General features: G+C 38.6%; 2 protein-coding genes across 2 annotated transcripts; one reads left to right on the top strand and one right to left on the bottom strand.

The window, feature by feature from the left end:
• Positions 1-6,987: 6,987 nt before the first annotated feature.
• LOC134653287 (brachyurin-like) lies at positions 6,988-8,569 on the bottom strand. The gene is made up of 5 exons (XM_063508612.1): positions 8,331-8,569; positions 7,852-8,125; positions 7,527-7,625; positions 7,245-7,438; positions 6,988-7,092 (listed from the first exon to the last, which is right to left on the bottom strand). The coding sequence occupies exons 1-5, from the start codon at positions 8,541-8,543 to the stop codon at positions 6,988-6,990; spliced, it is 885 nt and encodes a 294-aa protein (XP_063364682.1). The 5' UTR covers positions 8,544-8,569.
• Positions 8,570-9,912: 1,343 nt separating this feature from the next.
• LOC134653506 (26S proteasome regulatory subunit 6B) lies at positions 9,913-20,082 on the top strand. Its single transcript, XM_063508875.1, has 9 exons — positions 9,913-10,056; positions 10,137-10,226; positions 10,591-10,762; positions 11,811-11,972; positions 12,498-12,701; positions 13,866-14,013; positions 15,715-15,906; positions 18,058-18,216; positions 19,933-20,082. Exons 1-9 carry the CDS (start codon positions 10,024-10,026, stop codon positions 20,015-20,017), a joined length of 1,245 nt encoding a protein of 414 aa, XP_063364945.1. The 5' UTR covers positions 9,913-10,023; the 3' UTR covers positions 20,018-20,082.
• Positions 20,083-20,392: the final 310 nt, after the last annotated feature.

Genomic DNA, 20,392 nt, shown 5'->3' with positions numbered 1-20,392 from the left:
TCATGTGAATTGGCTTGAAATGGGAACGACACATTTCTCATTTGATTTTTGATTTTATTCGACGTAAACCAAGGTGTATAGTCACTCTTTCAGAAGAACACCTCTTGCGCAAGTATCAAGACTTACCGACCCGCGTTTTCAAAAACGTATCACCGTTAACTCTATAATCCTCGGCAAGTTTATTAAACGTCAGCGGCACGCGGCACGACTGAGATGAAACAATGTGCCACCCGCGAGAGCGACTGAAACGCCGCGAATAACGCGCGCGATTAAAAGCCTTTGAGGAACTCCCGAAACGGCCATTTTACGAATAACGTGACATTACTGTCCCGATTTTGAGTTTAAATATTTGTAGCAAGCCAAGTAGAAGATCCTACGTGCTTCAATTTCCATTAGGAACACAAGAACAGTAGCAGAAGATTGGGCAGCGTGAAAAGCGTTCGTGAACGTACAGCGACTTTCAACACGCACGGGTTTTAGCTGTGCAATGAGGTTTTTAGAGCATAAAATTCTAAGCCAATTTATTGAAATTTTGTACGTACCTAAAACCTAAAGTACTTAATCACCTACCTAACATCGTGTTTAATCTTTTATTGTAATAGGGGGCATCCCTTATAAGAGGGTTAATCTCAAAATAATTAGATTCCATGGGTACTGTTTCACATGCCGTAATACAAAATCACATGTTAACGTTTCTAAGTAAAATAGGTACATGTAAAATACGTAGGTAATAACTTTATATAAAGTGATAAACGGACAAGGATTTTTTTTTACTACGAATTGCATATTGTAAGCGACATTGCTTGACATTTCTTAAAGAGAAAAGGGTATATGCTTTATTCTTCAGTTTCGTTAAGATTAACTTTTGGCAGCCTAATGTTACGTTAAATAAATGTGCCAATGAACTCGAGATAACAAGAATCGGACTTGGATAAATGCCTTAAGCTCCTAAGCCGGGTAATCTCCTAATTTATAAAGTTTTAAATTGAATCTTGTTCAAAAGTCGTTTAATTAATGCACCTGCTTTTTCGCACCTCCGCTACTAATTTCCAGTTTTTGACACAAAGCTCCTCAGTCTTGTATTTATCTCATAAATTTCTTTGTCAGTTGCTATAATTCTTGGACGCCTCGCTAGGAGAGCTCTTTTGGGATTTATATCCGATAACTGAGGAAGAGCTGGCACACACACAGAAAAAGGTCTTGCTTTTTGCCAGAAAAATGGTAAACTGAACTCAAGCATCGAGTTTACGTTTTTAATTCAAGTTAAAGCTTATTTTGCGCTTCTTGTTTTGAGAAATTTGACTTACCTTAAAATATTACTTATATTGTAAAGTTTCATAATTTTCATTTTATTCTGCATTCTAAAAGAAAATTATGCAAGTTAAAAAGTTCGGTGCGCATCCAAGAAGCTTAGGTGTCGCAACACGATGTACCTACCTAAACAAAAAACTTAACTGAAAAGATTTTTTTCACCTCAGCAGCTCGAACAAGGGTACTTTGCTACTTAAAAACAGTGAGCAAAATCGCATTTTGCTCACCGAGTGAGACAAAATGAGCAAAATGCGATTTTGCTCACTCAGTGAGCAAAATTCGAGTTTGCTCACTGTTTTTAAGTAGCAAAGTACCCTTGTTCGAGATGCTGAGGTGAAAATGTAATTATTGGCATATCTTAAGAAAACATGAGTGAATAGAGGTAAGTGATGAAGAAGGAATACATTTTTCGGGTTCTCTAATATGTTCTCACTGCTGAGGTGAAAAGTTTTGTGAACTACACGAGATCAAAGTTATTTACATCTCGTGCGCTTTTGAGTCCCTTACTACGCTCAAGATTCTAAATTAGATTCACTCGCTACGCTCGTGAATCTATTATAGAATCTTTCGCTTGCACGGGACTCAAAATAAGCACTCGAAGAAATATCAAACTTTGATCTCTTGTTGTACAAATAACTATTTTTTATCTGTCGAAAAAAACAATAATGCAGTCAACGATGCGGCAATCCTTTTATACTCATTATGGTTTTACGTTGAATGCGTAATAAAATAAAACAAAACTGCATTTGAAAGCTGTGCATAGTTATATCGACGACCAACGAAACCTGTTTAAAAAATCATTGTTACACGGGATTGCACTTTCCTACTTCGGACCCTTGTGAGCGACGGTTTCTGTGTTTTTTTTAATGTTTTTGTTGCCAAGAACAGGAATATTGAGTATTTTGAATAGGGATGATGACACATGTTGAATTTTATAACAAAATCTAGTAAAATAGATAGCAAACGAGCAATTTATCACAATAATGTGGATATTAAAATAAAATATTGAAAAATTACAAAATTACAGGACCTGAAAGTTTCACAATTTAAGTTTTTATTAACTTCCAAATACGATAAAAGTAAGGGTACCATTCGATTCCTCACATTTCATCCAAAAAAATATTGTATAGCAACTATATACACAAACGCAATATTTCACCGACAAAAACGCAATTTTCTTGTTTTGTCCATACTACAAGATGGGCGATGACGTCACGGCCTCTGGCCGTTTTGTATAGGGCGTTTCGCGAGTGAAGTGCGACTGTCGGACTTTGACTACAATTTCTGACTTTTGTGTTACTTTAATGCAATGGGTCCCATATAGACATTTGATCCTAAAAACAAACCCGATCTATTAATACCATAAAAAAAATTAGTCATGTAGCCTATTGAAAAATTAGCAGCGTAATTTTAGGTGTCTATTCGTCACTTTCGTATCTCAGTCTAGTCACATTAAAGGCAGCATGTAGATGCAGACGGTGAGATCAAACATTATCGTCCCTTGTTCGCTTGTCGGGAAAAATATTGAAACAAAAATGTTCCCACGATATTTTATTTATCCACAAAGAAATCATTGAAATGAAATGAGAAGAATCATTTTTGTACTTATACATAATTACATCCACGACAAGTAAGTACCTACACTATATACTCTACACTACCCGAACCCGCATATTCTACAGTAGGTAAGGCTTAATTAGAACTGGAACTCACCCAAGTGAAAAAACCCGCTACATACTACAAAAATGTATACCCGCGTGTATGTAAAATTTTAAAAATTATTATGTTAAGAATAATATATTTAATAGAGCCTATATGAGATACCTATATGAGAATACTACCTCGGGTGCATTAGAAAATACGAACAATACTTCCTCGCTGCATTTAATTGGCTTCTGCTAGAACAACGATGCATGGTTCGACATTGCCCCTATATTTCCTGCGAACGTCCACCGCGTCGAACTATCTTAACGCATTTCGCAATATACACCTTATTATTAAAAGGGTAGAGTCGATTATACTGTTGTGTTTTTGAATAAGATAAGAGTTTTTGATGGCATATTGCTCAGAATTTCGGGTGGTACATGTTTGGTTAGTCAACCGATAACAAGCGAACGAGACGCAGCTTGTCCTAGCCCGGAGACAGCCAATCAAATCTCTTTGTTTCCATCCGATTCAGCATGCACTGTTAAATATTCAACGATTTATCAATCAAATCGTCAACGGTAAAGCAACAGAAATGGTTTAATCACCAGCCCACAGCCCAATACCGAAGCAAGTCATTAAAATAAATACATAGCAAGACGGTTGTTAAAGTCAAGTTTTGCTAAAATGTGGGACTCGTCTCATTCACACTCCCTCCACACATTAATGTGTATACCACTTGGAATGCATGAACATAAATTACGGTGTACTGCCATCTCGCCGAAATATTTTTCGCCTAATTTCACTTCCCAACCAACTTATTGCAGTACTTTTTTTAGTTGGCAAACCAATGCTTAGCGTATTATTATTTAGCATAATTTTTATTTGATCACAATTTTATGTAGCAGATGTTCATTTTACCACGATTTATTTAGAAAAATAGTCACTAAGCAAATGTTTTATTATACCTAACTATTTATTGTTAAATAACGTTTGCCCAAATTGAAACTTCGCATACTTTTTATTTGAGCACAATTATATTTAGCAGATGTTCATTTTACCAAAATTCATTAAGACAAATAGTAATTCGGTATTCAGAAATTCGATATTTTGTAAACTCGGAATAATGAAATTCGCCATTTTCAAAATAAGACTTAAACGCACTTTTTTAAGTCTAACTAACTAAAATCCGAATCGGAGCACCCCACTATCCACGTGGTCTTGTCTGTCCTACCCCTAGAGTGTATATAAAAAGCCGGAGGCGCGGAGGGGAAGCAGCCCTCGCCCGCCGTAACAAAGCGCAGAGCACAATACGAGCCGCAGTGGCTGAGGCTGGTCGCCTAGCAAGCCGAAGCTGCGGAGGCGAGCATTTGTGCCTGCGCTTTGTTACGCAAGGGCGAAGGGGCAGAGGGCCTACCGCGAACCACGTTCGACGTGTTGTCTTTCTGTCGCACTTGTAAATTTGTACGTAAGTGTGACAGGGAGGCAACACGTCGAACGTGGTTCGCGGTAGGCCCTCTGCTTTGCCCGTAGCGCCGGAGCAGATGCGGAGCACAGAAGGCTTAATTTCGTTGCGTATCACATTAACACACATCAACTGACTGATTGAAATGGTTATGGAATGTAGTAAACAAAATTACTACCTCCATCATTGAACTGCACATCTCGAAAAACTACCTACATAACGAAATAAAATGCTACTGTAATTTGTAGCATGAGTACTACATTATTAGGGTATTTTAGTAGTATGCATCACAATATTAGGCGAAAAATAATTTATGCCTATCAATACATTCGACATAACAATAAAAGACATTTTGAAACATGACCAACTAAATATTTTGCCATACAATAATATTGTAAATAATCATTTGCGACATGTTATATGTGCGAAACATTGGTTTGCCATCTGATAGTTTTGCCAAATGATACTATGGGAAAAATAGTTTGAAAGTGATAATTTGCCATACAATTTTCGGCCACATATTAAATGCCATTTTGTAAACCATAAATTACCCTTTTAACTAGGTATGCTTTTAACATCGAACATTTGACATTCGCTTCAACATAGTTAAATTAATTCTACATATTTTCATTTGTACTAATACATTCATCTGAACAGACTACTAACGATTAAGAATTGAAAGAATTCATAATAAATCTGCTCACTTACACTCGAAAATGTCTACCCAAAAGTGACGGGCAAACTAACAGAGTAGCATGCGAATTGAATCTGAATACATTGTCGGCATAACTAAAGAGGTGGTCAGTGTTTGCTGCAGGCCGTAGGCCCAGACTCCATTTTATCCTGAACCCCCTAGCGCTGCAAATAGGTACGATACGATATTCGTGAGGGGTCAGAACGGTGCATGCGGGGGTCCGTTGAAATTTGCTATCTAATAGCATTGGGTTGTTCCAGGCGACTGCTTGACTGACAGTCCCCTGTGCGGATGTCGGTTGATACATTGCCATCGCACAACAAACAACAAAAGCAATATCTATTTAGGCAATTTACTGCGAAGGGTTTGGATTCTTAGCCTGACATTTTGCTTAAATAAATTATGAGATCAAAAAATAAATAAAGTTACTTAATTAATTGTTTTAAGTGTCTTTATATTGGTAAGATAAAACATCAACGGAATATCGTAGGATTCGCAGTATTCTTATATTTTCGTATAGGCAGGGATTTTGCTTATGATACGACGATAAGTTAAGTACGACTAATGACAACAGCAGTGTCATGGTCGTTAGAGTCTGTGCGGAAAGAGAAGAGTCATGGAACATAACGGAACCAATACATTCTAGACTCTATCAATGATTGATACAGCCCGACAGGTACTTAGGGGAGATGCGTGTATAATGATCCCGTAAAGTGAAATGATCCCCCCTCTTATCTGAGCAACTACTGATGACATCTATCTAAATATGCATTAAACGTCTTCCCCGTGACCCCGCCAGTTGCCTCTTAAAGTGTCATGGCGGTATGAGCACGTAGCGTGATTTTATTAGAAAATAATTAAAACATATACGTCTAATCTACGGTAGCCTATTTTCCGAATTCCATTACTTTTAGCATGTTGCGTTTTATTCAAATTATGTTTCACTGTCGGATCTTAATGATGTTTATCTAAACTTTAAGGATGTTTATACTGAAGCAAGTTGAATTTGAAAGTTATATTTTTGTCGATATTTCAAATTTGGTGTTTGAGGTCAAATGATCCCTTTTCGTAGGCGTAAAATGATCCCTGGAATCATTTTAACCCCTAAGTAATTTACTATGAGCATTTCCTGTACAAGCCATAACATATCATGTTGCGAATTTATGTGCGCAAAGCCATGTACTTCCGAAAAAATGACCTTAGGAAGAAATGCTAAGGGCTCTTAATGCGATTAAATTATGGATTGCCTTTTAAAATAGCAAGCAAAATCTGTGCCCCTGACGGCGTTAAAAATAAGGTCAAAATAGAAAAAAAAATAGCACTCATCTTCTGAAAATAAAGAAACGCTGGAATCGACTGACTTAAATGATTAAAACGAAGAAATCTTGATATTACAAAGGAATCATCTGTGATTATTTTAACTCTACCCTAGGGATCGTTTTATACATACCTATGTATAAAATGATCCTTTACTAAACCTTTAGAAAACATAACATAATTATTTAAATATATAAAAAAAACACGAGAAATAAGTATGCAGTTACTTACTTAGTTAAGTAAATGGACTATTCATAAAGACCTAAATCTTGTGTTTTGGGCTCCAACTGTGAACACAGTAAAGTTTCTCCCTTAAGGGGATCATTATACCCACATCTCCCCTACTTTTGACCTTGCAGTCTATTCGATTCGACTGACTGATCAAGACAGTACGATCCTCGTACGATCATTCTGACGACTGACAAATGAAATACTAATTATTGGTAAGCAAACATTGGGTGCTAATTCGTTACGTAAAAAAGTTAAACTTAATTAGTACTTAGATACATAAATATATTTCTGCGTCAAAATAAATACGAGTAGATTATCACATCCTTTACAAGTGGGTGTTGATGAAGTCGGTAAATGACGTCACCCTGGCGAATGCTGAAGGGAAAATCAGCTCGCAGCCGAATGCGATGCCGAAAGAGGTGATTCCAATCTGGAGTAAAAAAACACACTATGTAATGAAGAATTTTTAGCCACGCAAGAGCAACTGTACTTCTATCTCGCTCTTCTATCACCCGTCCCTATTCAATATTGATCTGTCTAGGAAGGGAAAAATTCAAAGCATATATTGCGATTTCAACTCACCAAAACAGGTCTTCCGTCCCTGTACACAACCAAAGGTCCACCAGAGTCACCGCTGCAGGTGCCCACACCGCCGAACCCGCGAGTGCAGATGTTGGATTCTTGAATCACGAAGGGAAAGCCGATCGAACAGGCTCTGTTGGTGATCACGTTAAGCGTAACGTGGCTCAGATACTGGTTGATTGTGAGGGAACCGCCTGCAATGCAAAACGTGCTGCTCTTCACACTTGTGTCACAAATTCACAAATAAAAGTCTGCTGTTTTTTATAAATTAACTTAGCTTACCATCTGAGGTCAGACCAAAACCAGAAGCAATGGCGATTTCGCCAGCGAAGTCTTCGTTGAGCTGGGCTCCAGATGGTAGAGCGACAGGGATAATAGTAGCTGAAAAGAAAAGTATTGTTTTTACGACAAGGTATTTGACTAACTCATATGGTGCTAAAAGCTACATAAAATCTACATTATATGATAAACGATCTAGCAAAATTTATAGAATAACGCAATGACTTGGATGACCCACGTCAAGGGAATCAATGGCCCACCTTGTAGGATTAAGGCCTCACATTTATGCTTGACCGTATTTCGGTTAATGACGATGATGCCCATTTACCTGACATAACAACCGCCGTAGGCAAGTAAATAACAGCAATGTCGTTGCGAATGAGCGCTGGGAACCATTGAGGATGGGTCGCCACAGAGCTTGTCTCCACCCTGGTGCCTCCCGTGAACAGCTGCACGGTGCCCAGCACCACGGTGAAGCGCCACGCCTGGTGCAGCCCGTCGAACCAGCAGTGGGCAGCCGTCAACAGGCGCTGGTTGCTGACGAGTACGCCCCCGCAGACCGCTTGGCCGTCAAAGCCGATGAGGTCGATTAGAAGGCCAGCCTACATTGTGCAAAAAATATAGGTTGAGTTGTTCAGACTCCAATCTCTCACAATGGATTAATTAAATAGGTACTTATCCCTTATCCTATCGATTAATTTGTTTGGGAGCTACGAATACACACTGATACACATTTCATTATATAAACCCCTCTTTATGAGTGCTAAAACGTGTACGTACACTTCGGCCTTAGTGTTCTAAACTTACTTGGTAAGGGAACTGTCCGGGCGATGAAGCAGCACCACCTACAATCCTAGATTCCGGGCTATTGTTATAGGCCTCCTCAGCCGCCTTGATAGCTTCCAAGCGAGGCACACCGTACCTAGTCAAGTACCCAAAAGCGGTAAGAGTACTTGCAGTATCCTCGGTGTACTCCGCATAAGCGGACGCTACCAGCAAAGTTACCAGTAATAGCTTCATGATGTCAACTGCAAAACGTTTGGAATGGGTGGAGTACTTTTATTACGAACAATATTGATCATGATTACAGATTATGTCAAGATTTGATTTGATTAATCGGTTGCAAAATCAATGACTGCAGTTAATCTGTTGTTAAAATAGTTAAGCATAATTTTGGTCGATTTCGTCATTAATTATAGGATTAAGTACCTATTTACCTTATCGAATTAGGTCGTACCGTATCGTTAGGTAGGTAGGAAGGCGGCAAATTTGAAAAATGTAGGCGCGAAGGGATACTGCAGTCGCTGATCACAATGTCGACCAAACTGAAGCGAAGGGATATAGAAAATTTGAATTGCGCGCCTTTTTTAAATCGCATGCCAATTTGTTGCAAGACCTGTTGCGGTATATTTTGTCTTCACGACACCAGCTCAACGCTCTCTTGCTACCTAGGTACTTCAAAACACACAAAATAAGAAAGTTGCATGTAATCAAAGAGAATTAAGTAGGTAGATACAGAGTGTTCTCTTCATAGTCAAGTTTTGAACTCGCTTGGTCCTGGCCAAACTATACTAAAGCTGGTCAAGCAAATCTTGTCCGTAAAAAAAGGCGCGAAATTCAAATTTTCTATGGGACGATATCCCTTCGCGCCTACATTTTTCAAATTTGCCGCCTTTTTCTACTGACAAGATCTGCTTGACCAGCTATAATAATAGAGACTAGAACACCTAGAACATCAGATAATTTGCCTAAAAATATAATTTTATCTAAGTCACAGACGAGACATCCTCTAGACTGAGCATAGTAGCGCTACCCCCTCTGCCACAAATATACGATAGTTTTACTCCATCTTTGAGTAAAGTGTCTTTGTGTGACGTCCGTGTCTTTGAACGGACCAATCACGGCACGGGAACTCGCTCACCTCGTCCCCCGCACCCCAGTATTTTTGGCAGCATCGGTTTCATGAAATAATTGCTCTAAACTCTGTCTAGAGGATTTCTAGTCTATGATCTAAGTATAGTCTGTGCGGAAAGAGAAGAGTCGTGGAATGTATAATGTGAAACGGTAAAACTAAAAAAAATACTAAACATAATATAAAGAACACATGACAACTTTATTAGGTAAAGATCGGTTTTCCTAGGATAGCGGTGCCGTCATATAGCGGCCGTCTCCATACTTAAATAATACGGCTAAATATGGATGTCGTAGTATTTGTATGGAGAGTCTACCGCGAAAACCGAAAATCGCAAATTACGGGGACCTTTCTCTTTTACTCCAATGAAGGCGTAATTGGAGTGACAGAGAAAAATGCCCGCAATTTGCGAACTTCGATTTTCGCGGTTATAGCACTGATGCACGAATCTGCGTGAAATGAAATAGCCATGACAATGCGTTAGTTGTTTGACGTTTAGGTAGATTTGACAATTCACGATTGAATTTGCTGGCAGTGTTTTTGTATTATCACCTTTTCTAATAAATTGTTAATAAAAAGCCAGCAAATATGGAAGAAATAGGTATTATACTACCTGAGAAGGTAAATGAGCTTAATTAAAATAATGATTTTCTTTAGTATCAACATTCTTTGTGCATTTATCGAAATGTTTGCCTTTGTAGGATGACATTGCTACCGATGCCAAAGGAGCTTTTGCAGGGCCACAAACCTTCGAAGAAATAGAACCAGAAGATTTATACACTAAATATAAGGTAAATATTATATTTTTGACTTGACATATGCATATCATGCAAGTAGTAAATGTAGGTTAACTTTTACATACTGCATGAGACACTTAACATGCAACTAAAACCGTATATAACACTACTTTTGATGTTTATATAGCTTATAAAACATTAATTCAGGACCCCTTACAACATTATGTTGTGTTTTGTTCAAAATATCTTTTATTCAATCTTTAACACAGTGATGATGTTATAACACCCGTTAGTAATAACTGCTTAAAAACATTCCTCTACCAGAATCTATTTTCTTTGTTTATTGTGTCTCTTTTTCTGTATGTAAGCTGTGTGAGATGACTCTAAAGAATTCTTGCATTTTATTATTTGATTGCAGAAACTGCAGCGCATGTTGGAATTCCTCGAAGTGCAGGAAGACTACATTAAAGATGAACAGAGGAACCTCAAGAAAGAATATCTCCACGCGCAGGAGGAGGTGAAGCGCATCCAGTCTGTCCCGCTGGTCATCGGGCAGTTCCTTGAGGCTGTGGATCAGAATACTGGCATAGGTATTTATTGTGCACTAATAAGAATAAGAATAAGAATAATTTATTTATAATAAAATAGGTAGGCAATCACAAAGGTGTCCGGTAAGCACCAAACTAGGCTGAGCCTGTATCTTGGGGCTTACAAAAGAGTAGGTAACATACGGTAACTAAACCTAATTAAAATGATGTGTGAAAGAGGGTGATAAGGTGTATGCTTTTAGGGTGTGTATATGTGTGTGTGTGTGTGTGTGTGTGTGTGTGTGTGTGTGTGTGTGTGTGTGTGTGAAAGGTGTAGGAGAGCGAGTAAGGACTAGATGATGACAGACCTAAACATAAGAACGTATTATATTTTCCGTATCATTGTAGGATAGGGTCACAAACCATTTTTTGAGTTTAGATTTAACATTTGATAAAGTACACGTTTTTAGATCGATAATTTTGCAAACAGAGTTATATATAAATGGGTGCATATGGGAAGCAAACCTCTTGGCGTGAGATGTATGGACAGCAGGTACCGGGACTCTATATATACGTCTGCTCAAAATGAGGTCTCTTACCGGTAAATTTGTAATACTTTTATGAACTCTCTAATTCATATTAATTCGCAAGACAGAGGGGCAGCGTGATCTGGCCAGGACTCACTTTGGGTTGTTGTGTCACCGTAGTAATATCCTACCAGTTTTCGGGTGTTCTGGCAGACACAATCTCTTTACATGGAAGGGAATTTATAAGAAAATAGTTAAAAGTGTTGCCATCAAACATACTTGTTAACACTTTCTTAGCCCACTTGTTAACACCCTTAACAATCTTAAAATATGAAGAAAATATATGTTTTGTGAGTTGCCAACACAACAATGGTGGCATAAAGACAAAATAAACTTATTAAAACAAAGTGGTTTTATCTGAGGATGATTTAGTTCTAGAGAACAGTTATGGACAGAAAATATCTCATAAACATTTTTACACAATTTGCGAGTGATTTCCTGGCAGTTAATTATAACTTTGAAAATGATTGAATGCTGGAAAGCTTATTATAATTAATATATTTATTTTACTTATCCTATTACAGTGGGCAGCACAACAGGATCAAACTACTATGTCCGGATCCTGTCCACCATCGACCGGGAGCTCCTGAAGCCTTCAGCATCAGTCGCCCTGCACAAGCACTCCAATGCTCTGGTTGATGTATTGCCGCCAGAAGCTGACAGCTCCATCTCGATGTTGCAAGCAGGTAGGTTCATTTAGACCAGTGTTTTTCAAACTGTGGGTTGCAACCCCCTGGGGGGTCGCGTAGCCTCTACCAGCTGTAAGGCTATACATAAGTGAAATATTTTGAAAAAGATTGAAATACACTGATTTAGACAGAATTTTTTTTGTCTATGTGTGGTGACTGTGGTGTGTCTCTTTTAGGGCAGTAGAGAATGCCATATTAGCTCCATTTTTTGCGTTCCGTAGTGTTTTGTTTGTATGCTCCAATCAAATCAACAGACATGAATTAAGTGGACTGTATTCTCTATGTATTTGATGACTACATAATGACATTCTTAAAAAAAAATGTACAGAATTTTAAATGACCTCCAACAATAGTCTCTGGTAACTGCTTACTATTAGACAGACTGGACGTTTGTTTTATTTGCTGTGGTTAGTCTTAGGTCGATGTAAATTTTTTATGTAAGTATTTATAGAAATATAAGTATAGCAATTAGTTTATAATGTTTTCAAAACTTAAATATTAAAACTTTCTCATTTTTTTCAGACGAGAAACCCGACGTCCAATACTCCGACATCGGAGGCATGGACACACAGAAGCAAGAAATCCGCGAGGCGGTAGAGCTGCCGCTTACCCACGTGGAGCTGTACCGGCAGATCGGTATCGAGCCGCCGCGGGGCGTGCTCATGTACGGCCCGCCCGGCTGCGGCAAGACCATGCTGGCCAAGGCCGTGGCCCATCACACTACTGGTGAGCACAACTATAGCTTCCGAAGAGGGGTCCATATTGGGTCGCATAATAATAGGCTACATGACTAATTTTTTTTATGGTATCAATCGATCGGGTTTGTTTTTAGGATCAAATGTCTATATGGGACCCATTGCATTAAAGTAACACAAAAGTCAGAAATTGTAGTCAAAGTCCGACAGTCGCACTTCACTCGCGAAACGCCCTATACAAAACGGCCAGAGGCCGTGACGTCATCGCCCATCTTGTAGTATGGACAAAACAAGAAAATTGCGTTTTTGTCGGTGAAATATTGCGTTTATGTATATATGCGAAATGAGTTTTATGCGTAACATTACATTATGACCATCAATAGGGATGATGACACATGTTGAATTTTATAACAAAATCTAGTAAAATAGATAGCAAACGAGCAATTTATCACAATAATGTGGATATTAAAATAAAATATTGAAAAATTACAAAAATACAGGACCTGAAAGTTTCAAAATTTAAGTTTTTTTTAACTTCCAAAAACGATAAAAGTAAGGGAACCATTCGATTCCTTACATTTCATCCAAAAAAATATTGTATAGCAACTATACATAAACGCAATATTTCACCGACAAAAACGCAATTTTCTTGTTTTGTCCATACTACAAGATGGGCGACGTCACGACCCCTGGCCGTTTTGTATAGGGTGTTTCGCGAGTGAAGTGCGACTGTCGGCCTTTGACTACAATTTCTGACTTTTGTGTTACTTTAATGCAATGGGTCCCATATAGACATTTGATTCTAAAAACAGACCCGATCGATTGATACCATAAAAAAAAATTAGTCATGTAGCCTATTAATCGCGACCCTCTCGCGCTCGTATTGCCGGCCCTTTGACTTGCGCCAAAAACGGCATGACGAGTAACGTGCCTACGCTACGTCTCCCCGTACTTCCATCGCTAGTTCCCATGCCACTCGTCGAGGGACTATTCCGTCCACGGGCGTGTATTTCTTTGCTTTTCAATCGCAGGAAAAAAAACTATCTGCTTGATTGCTGAAACTAAAATCAATCGCTGCTTTGTCGTTAAAATTATCAATTTTGTTCGTTGTTCGAGAAAAACGCCAGTAGACGGAATAGCCCCTATGACGGAATTAGCCACACTGACCTTATATTCTATGTCTTTCGATTTTTAGCTGCGTTCATCCGCGTGGTGGGGTCTGAGTTCGTGCAGAAGTACCTGGGCGAGGGCCCGCGCATGGTGCGCGACGTGTTCCGCCTCGCCAAGGAAAACAGCCCCGCCATCATCTTCATCGACGAGATCGACGCCATCGCCACCAAGAGGTAACAAAAAACCGGCCAAGTGCGAGTCGGACTCGCGCACGGAGGGTTCCGCACCATCAACAAAAAATAGAGCAAAACAAGCAAAAAAACGGACACCCATCCAAGTACTGACCCCGTTGCTTAACTTCGGTCAAAAATCACGTTTGTTGTATGGGAGCCCCACTTAAATCTTTATTTTATTCTGTTTTTAGTATTTGTTGTTATAGCGGCAACAGAAATACATCATCTGTGAAAATTTCAACTGTCTAGCTATCACGGTTCGTGAGATACAGCCTGGTGACAGACGGACGGACGGACGGACGGACGGACGGACAGCGGAGTCTTAGTAATAGGGTCCCGTTGTATTGTATTGTATTGTAGTACGGGCGATTTTCCGCAACTCGACGTCCTGCGCCTATTTTGCGTGATAGGGGCTAGTCCTGCCAATCCAGCTCCCCGAGGAATCCTATCAAACCTTTGATGTTGAGTAAGACCTCGGGGAGATCTCTCGGGGATCCGAGATGTTTTGCCCTGTATGGGGCCACTCCGCTGCATTCCAACACCACGTGAGAGGCTGTTTCTTCCTTCTCCATGCAAACAGTACCCCAGGCATCAAATATAAACTAGACATATCGACCGGGATGTATGAACCGTGATTACCTTCAGTTACCCTGGAGCAACATGCATGCAACTGCGTCGAAATATCGGGGTTCAAAACAATACAAAAGGTAATCACGGTTCATATCCCGGTCGATATAAGTCTAGTGAAACTAACCGTGAATTATAAACTAATATTAAACGCCACTTTTAGAGCTAAATTCGTCAATATCTTGATTTGTACAGTATTGTCTCATGTTCAATTGCGATCCACACTCGCATGACCCATACTCTGGTTAATTCTAACAACAGGCTGTAAAGAAATACGATTAGAGACCATTTGTAGCAGCTGCACCTGATATTCCGGAAATAGGCTCATTTTAATTCCTTTACCAAAATTATGTATGTACGTATGACACTTTGTAACATGAAAAGTCATTGCATCGTTTTGTTATGGCATTTAATTGACAGCTTCATATCACTATATAGTATAAAACAAAGTCGCTTCCCGCTGTCTGTCTGTCTGTCTGTATCAGGGATGTTACGAACATCCGCATCCGCATCCGCAACCGCGGAACTTCCGCATTATTTTCAACATCCGCATCTGCATCCGCATCCGCATCAAATCGATGCGGAGCTTATGCGGATGCGGATGTCGAACAAGCCGGTACAGGAACGTCTTAGTGGCGGCGTAAGAGTAATTTCGTCATTACCTATAATGAAATCGTCTAGATCCAGAAAAGTCGGCGAAGTTACTGTTTATTAAATATAACGCACCTATATTCTTGCTTAAATACTAAACGTTTCGTTTTTCTAAATAAAAAAATACTAAAAATGTAATATTTGAAGTTTTCCAAGTACCTAATCTTGACATCCGCATCCGCATCCGCGGATGTGAGCCTTTAAATATCCGCATCCGCGGATGTCAAAAAATCTGCATCCGCAACATCCCTGGTCTGTATGCTTAGATCTTTAAAACTACGCAATGGATTTTGATGCGGTTTTTTTAAATAGATAGAGTGATTCAAGAGGAAGGTTTATGTATAATTTGTTAACTCGTGCGAAGCCGGGGCGGGTCGCTAGTTTTGAGTAAATATCATTACTAACATATTCTAATTGTTCCAGATTTGATGCACAAACTGGTGCCGACAGGGAAGTTCAGAGGATCCTGCTGGAACTTCTCAATCAAATGGACGGTTTCGACCAGACCACTAATGTGAAGGTTATAATGGCCACGAATCGTGCCGACACGCTGGATCCCGCTCTGCTCAGGCCTGGACGCTTGGACAGAAAAATCGAATTCCCTCTTCCTGACAGGTAAAGTTCAACTAAATAGATCATAGTTTTCATATCCATATTCATATTCATTTAATCCATTGTTCTCATGCTCATCAGTACAATAGGTCTTACATTTAAATAGTCTTCGTAGGTGCATGACACCCTGCTAGGGCGTACAATATAGGATATATATAACTAAACTTAATAACTAAATACAATTCACAATTACACTACTTAATTATAATAGTATAATAAATTATTTAAAGTAATTATCATGCAATTGTACTAGGTTTAACTAAAATTAAACACTAACCATTATAGTTCCCTTTCCCAAATCATTAACCATTATAGTTCCCTTTAGCCGTTAGCGAAATGTAGGGTGAAAACATTGACTTATATCTCAGGACTGGCCTTACGTGCACTAAAAATGGTGCTAGTTCAGCGGTGTCACTCACGAATTCGAGCCAATCGTGCAGTCTAACGCAACTAGTTGCGACCAATCGCGCTACCGCGCGCGTGATGCGAACTCATCAACCAATCGCCTTGTAGCGGTGTCACACCGCTGTACTGGCCCCATTCTTATTGCCCGTAAGGCCAGTCCTGATATATATATGACACCGTAAGATTGTGAACCCGTTAGTTTATAATCTAACGTAGGTTAGGTTAGATTATAATCTCCCTACCGTCAGTTTATAATGTAAGTAGCGAGATTATAATATGACGAGTATTTACAATTTTACGGTGACATATATACGTCAATGGGTGAGAATGAAGAATCTAAATAATTAGTATGAATAGGAATCAATTATAAGAGATATATTTGTCAATTTTTTGCAGTCATTGTAACATAACCTCTCATATTTGCAAGACATTGGGCCACTTTGGTTGTCACCATGTTTGATGCCGACTGTAACTGCAAATAAGCAAAATATTGCCCTTATCTTCTCATAGTCTCGGATAAGAACACTTCCCCCTTATTCATAAAACTTTACGGGCCTGATTTAGTTTAATTGACCGAAGCGTAGCGAAGGTCTACGTTTTGACTTGGGTATTTTGCTTTTGTATGTCCGGATGTTCTCCTCTACAGGTCGCAATTCTTAACCGATTTTCGTGAAATTTTGTGACCGAATTCTATGACTAAATAAAAAAAATTTGTCGATCCGGTTTTTGGAATTTTTTCAAAATGGCGGAGTCGTGATAGCTCCCGCCTAAACAAATAGTCGTATCGGTATCATAAGAGTTTTTTCTTTTTGAGATATGTTTATAGATTAAATGACCAAAAATTCAGAAAATTTGTATCGCTGGTTTTGGCGGTATTTAGATATTTAGTTTTTACTTGAGAATGAGTAGCTAAATTTCGTCAGCTTTAGTAAGAACTATAATGTCGTATTTTGCAAACGTTCGCTTTTTTTGTTTGCATCGGCAGGTCCCTGGTTCCATCCCCAGTAATTGTATACTGCTACATAACTTTTTGTATTTTTTTATACTTAAATTTCGTATAGTTGTTTTTAATTTTATTTTTTATTTTGAAAAAATGAAAAATTTCGTATTTTTTATTTATCAAGCGCGGGTTAAGCGTATTCGTTTTTACAAATACATAAGTCAAAACAAAATGACAGATAAGGACACACGATTATTAGCTAATTGAGGTTTGTGATAATAAGGGGGTTAGTGATAATATAATAGTAGTTTATGCAACAGTGATATAATAAGGGTTCTTAAAATTCAAGGGTCGAAGTTACAAAACGAGACGTAGTCGAGTTTTGTAAAAAAAGACCCGAGAATTTTAAGAACCAATTATGAGCTGTTGCATACATTACTTTTTCTATGACAGCTGCAGCAAAAAAAAAAAAAAAAAAAATTTATTATTAAAAAAAAAGAGTTATTATTAAAAAAAAAGAGTTATTATTTAAAAAAAATTGAGTTATTATTTAAAAAAAAAAGAGTTATTATTTAAAAAAAAAAAGAGTTATTATTGTAAATGAAAACATACCTCTTTCAATCAAGATGATCGGAACTTGTATCTTTAAAAAAAATAAAGCAGTTGTATTATACTCATAAGATGACTGCTAGCAGTCATCTTATGAGCCTATAGACAAAGCATTCAAATGACATTGCTTTAGATATCACTGTCAGTCATTTAATTGACACATTTAAATGCTGGAGTAGAAAAATAATATAATGTTCCAGGCGTCAGAAGCGCCTGATCTTCTCGACGATCACGGCGAAGATGAACCTGTCGGAGGAGGTGGACCTGGAGGAGTTCGTGGCGCGGCCGGACCGCGTGTCGGGCGCCGACATCAACGCCATCTGCCAGGAGGCCGGCATGCACGCCGTGCGCGAGAACAGGTGCGCTCCCGACCTTCTGTCTCTTTAAGGCTCCGTTAACGATTTTAGAGCCAAAATGTATAGGTGAACCAGAATCTATTGAGGGTGCGCCATGTTGCGGAATTTCACTGGAACTAATTTTTTCATACTACACTGAATTGTCACCCTATACATGAGAATAACAGCGCCCTCTTGACAATTATCATATATTACTGGTCAGGCTATAAAATCGATAGATTTAGTCGTTGAAATTGTACTCCTTTTGTTACTTAATATCTAAATAACAAGTATTGGTTTCTATTGACACGTCTTCTCATCTTGCCTTTTAATAATAAGGTCCCGAGCGTGCGTCACCGGCAATATATGACGAAAAGGGGCAGTTTTTAAAAATTCATCAAAAAATTATAATTATAAATTATAAAAAAAATATGTATAAGAACAGTTTCAGAAAATGTTGTAGATTGTTTAAGTATCAAAATTACGTTGAAATTAAGTCGATTTTCACGAAAACTATTCACTTGTTATGAAGTAATTTCTGGTGAAAATTGATTTCGTCTAACTTTCATTTACTCTCGTTCAATATCATATAACAAAAATGTAGTCTATGCAAGTTGGAGTATAGGATATGTGTAATACATAATTACCATTTTTAGCAGTCCAAACTTTACGAAATTTACAAATAAGATCGACTAAATCAGTGCTTGCTTTACGCGCGTTTACCTAAACGTCCATCAGAAAAAAAATCATTACTAATTTAGTGAGTCAGTTTTCAAAAAAATGATCTGTACAAATGCAAGATAAGAAGACGTGCTAATAGATACCAGTACTTGTTATTTCTATTACGTAACAAAAGGTGTACAATTTCATCGACTAAATCTATCAATTTTACATTTTTGCGCCTAAAATCGATACCGGCCTCTTAATATCACAGATCAATCAGAATTTGACTGACTAATTTACTAACCAATCAAATAGGGAGTATTACTGCAATTTTTTGCCGCCAGAGTGCAGCACTAGCGCCTTTTGAAAGTTCACAATGTTCCCACCTCATCGCTTGTACTTACCCTACCCCGCATTTTACATAACCAGTACCTAGCTTAGCTTAATAGCCGGTTTAAACTCTCGCGCGAGCCACGAGACGAGCCGCGAGCCGCGCCACGAGACGCGAGTCCACCGTTTACACTCGCGTTCGGCTTGTCATTCGGTTATAAACCTTATGCCGTGCCGTTAGTGTTTAAATTATATTAGCTCGACGAGCTTGCGAGCCACGAGACGAGCCGCGAGCCCACCGCTTACACTCGCGTCTCGTGGCGCGGCTCGCGGCTCGTCTCGTGGCTCGCGCGAGAGTTTAAACCGGCTATAAAATAAATTGAAAGAAAAGTGAGGGGCGGCACGGATACGAGCGAAAAATCCGATAAAAAATACTAGTCTTAACCTTTTCCACGCCGTGTCAAACAAAAGCTGCCACTCAGACGCCACATCATTGAAGTGTCAAAACTGAAGTTGAACTTTATGTATATGCACGTAGGTCGATGTTGCTCTGTGGTCTATGACCGATTAATCGGTCTTTGGTGTTGAACCTACTGTCCGGATATATCGGTTATTAGCGTCCAAAAGGACATCATTATTTTAGCCTTTGGCCAGTAGTCGTGTCGGTACCAGAATGGCTAGCAACATACTAGTGTTAACTTTCAGTCTCGGCAAATGCTGAAAACTAACCACATTTTTTTTATTCAGGTATATCGTCCTGCCTAAAGACTTCGAAAAGGGATACAAAAACAATATCAAGAAGGATGAGACTGAATACGAATTCTACAAATAGATATTAATTGTATTCGTGTTATTGTCTAAATATAATTAACCCAAGTAAATATAATTGATTATGTCACTAAACCATAGTGTATTTTATTTCACATCTATCAGTAATCTAAGGTGGTATTTAAAAAAATTGCTTATGTCTACTAACCCCGAAGCGCTTGCTTTTGGCAACAATTACGCTACTGGAACGCTTACTAAGGCATTTTGCCTAATTTTATTGTTGCTGAAGTCGAAAGTGGTTGTAGTTATGTAGATTACAATTTTCTCAACTACCCCGCGTATAAAGGTACATCAGTGCAGTATCAAGGCTATTCTAAAGAGCCAAATAAAGTCTCGTTGTTGCATTTCTTTGTGATCTTAATAAGGTTTATAAAACAAC

Source organism: Cydia amplana, chromosome 13 (genome assembly GCF_948474715.1).
Source record: "Cydia amplana chromosome 13, ilCydAmpl1.1, whole genome shotgun sequence".
NCBI lineage: Eukaryota > Metazoa > Arthropoda > Insecta > Lepidoptera > Tortricidae > Cydia > Cydia amplana.
The sequence above is the reverse complement of the archived record's forward strand: the minus strand, read 5'-3'. Positions and strand labels throughout refer to the sequence as shown.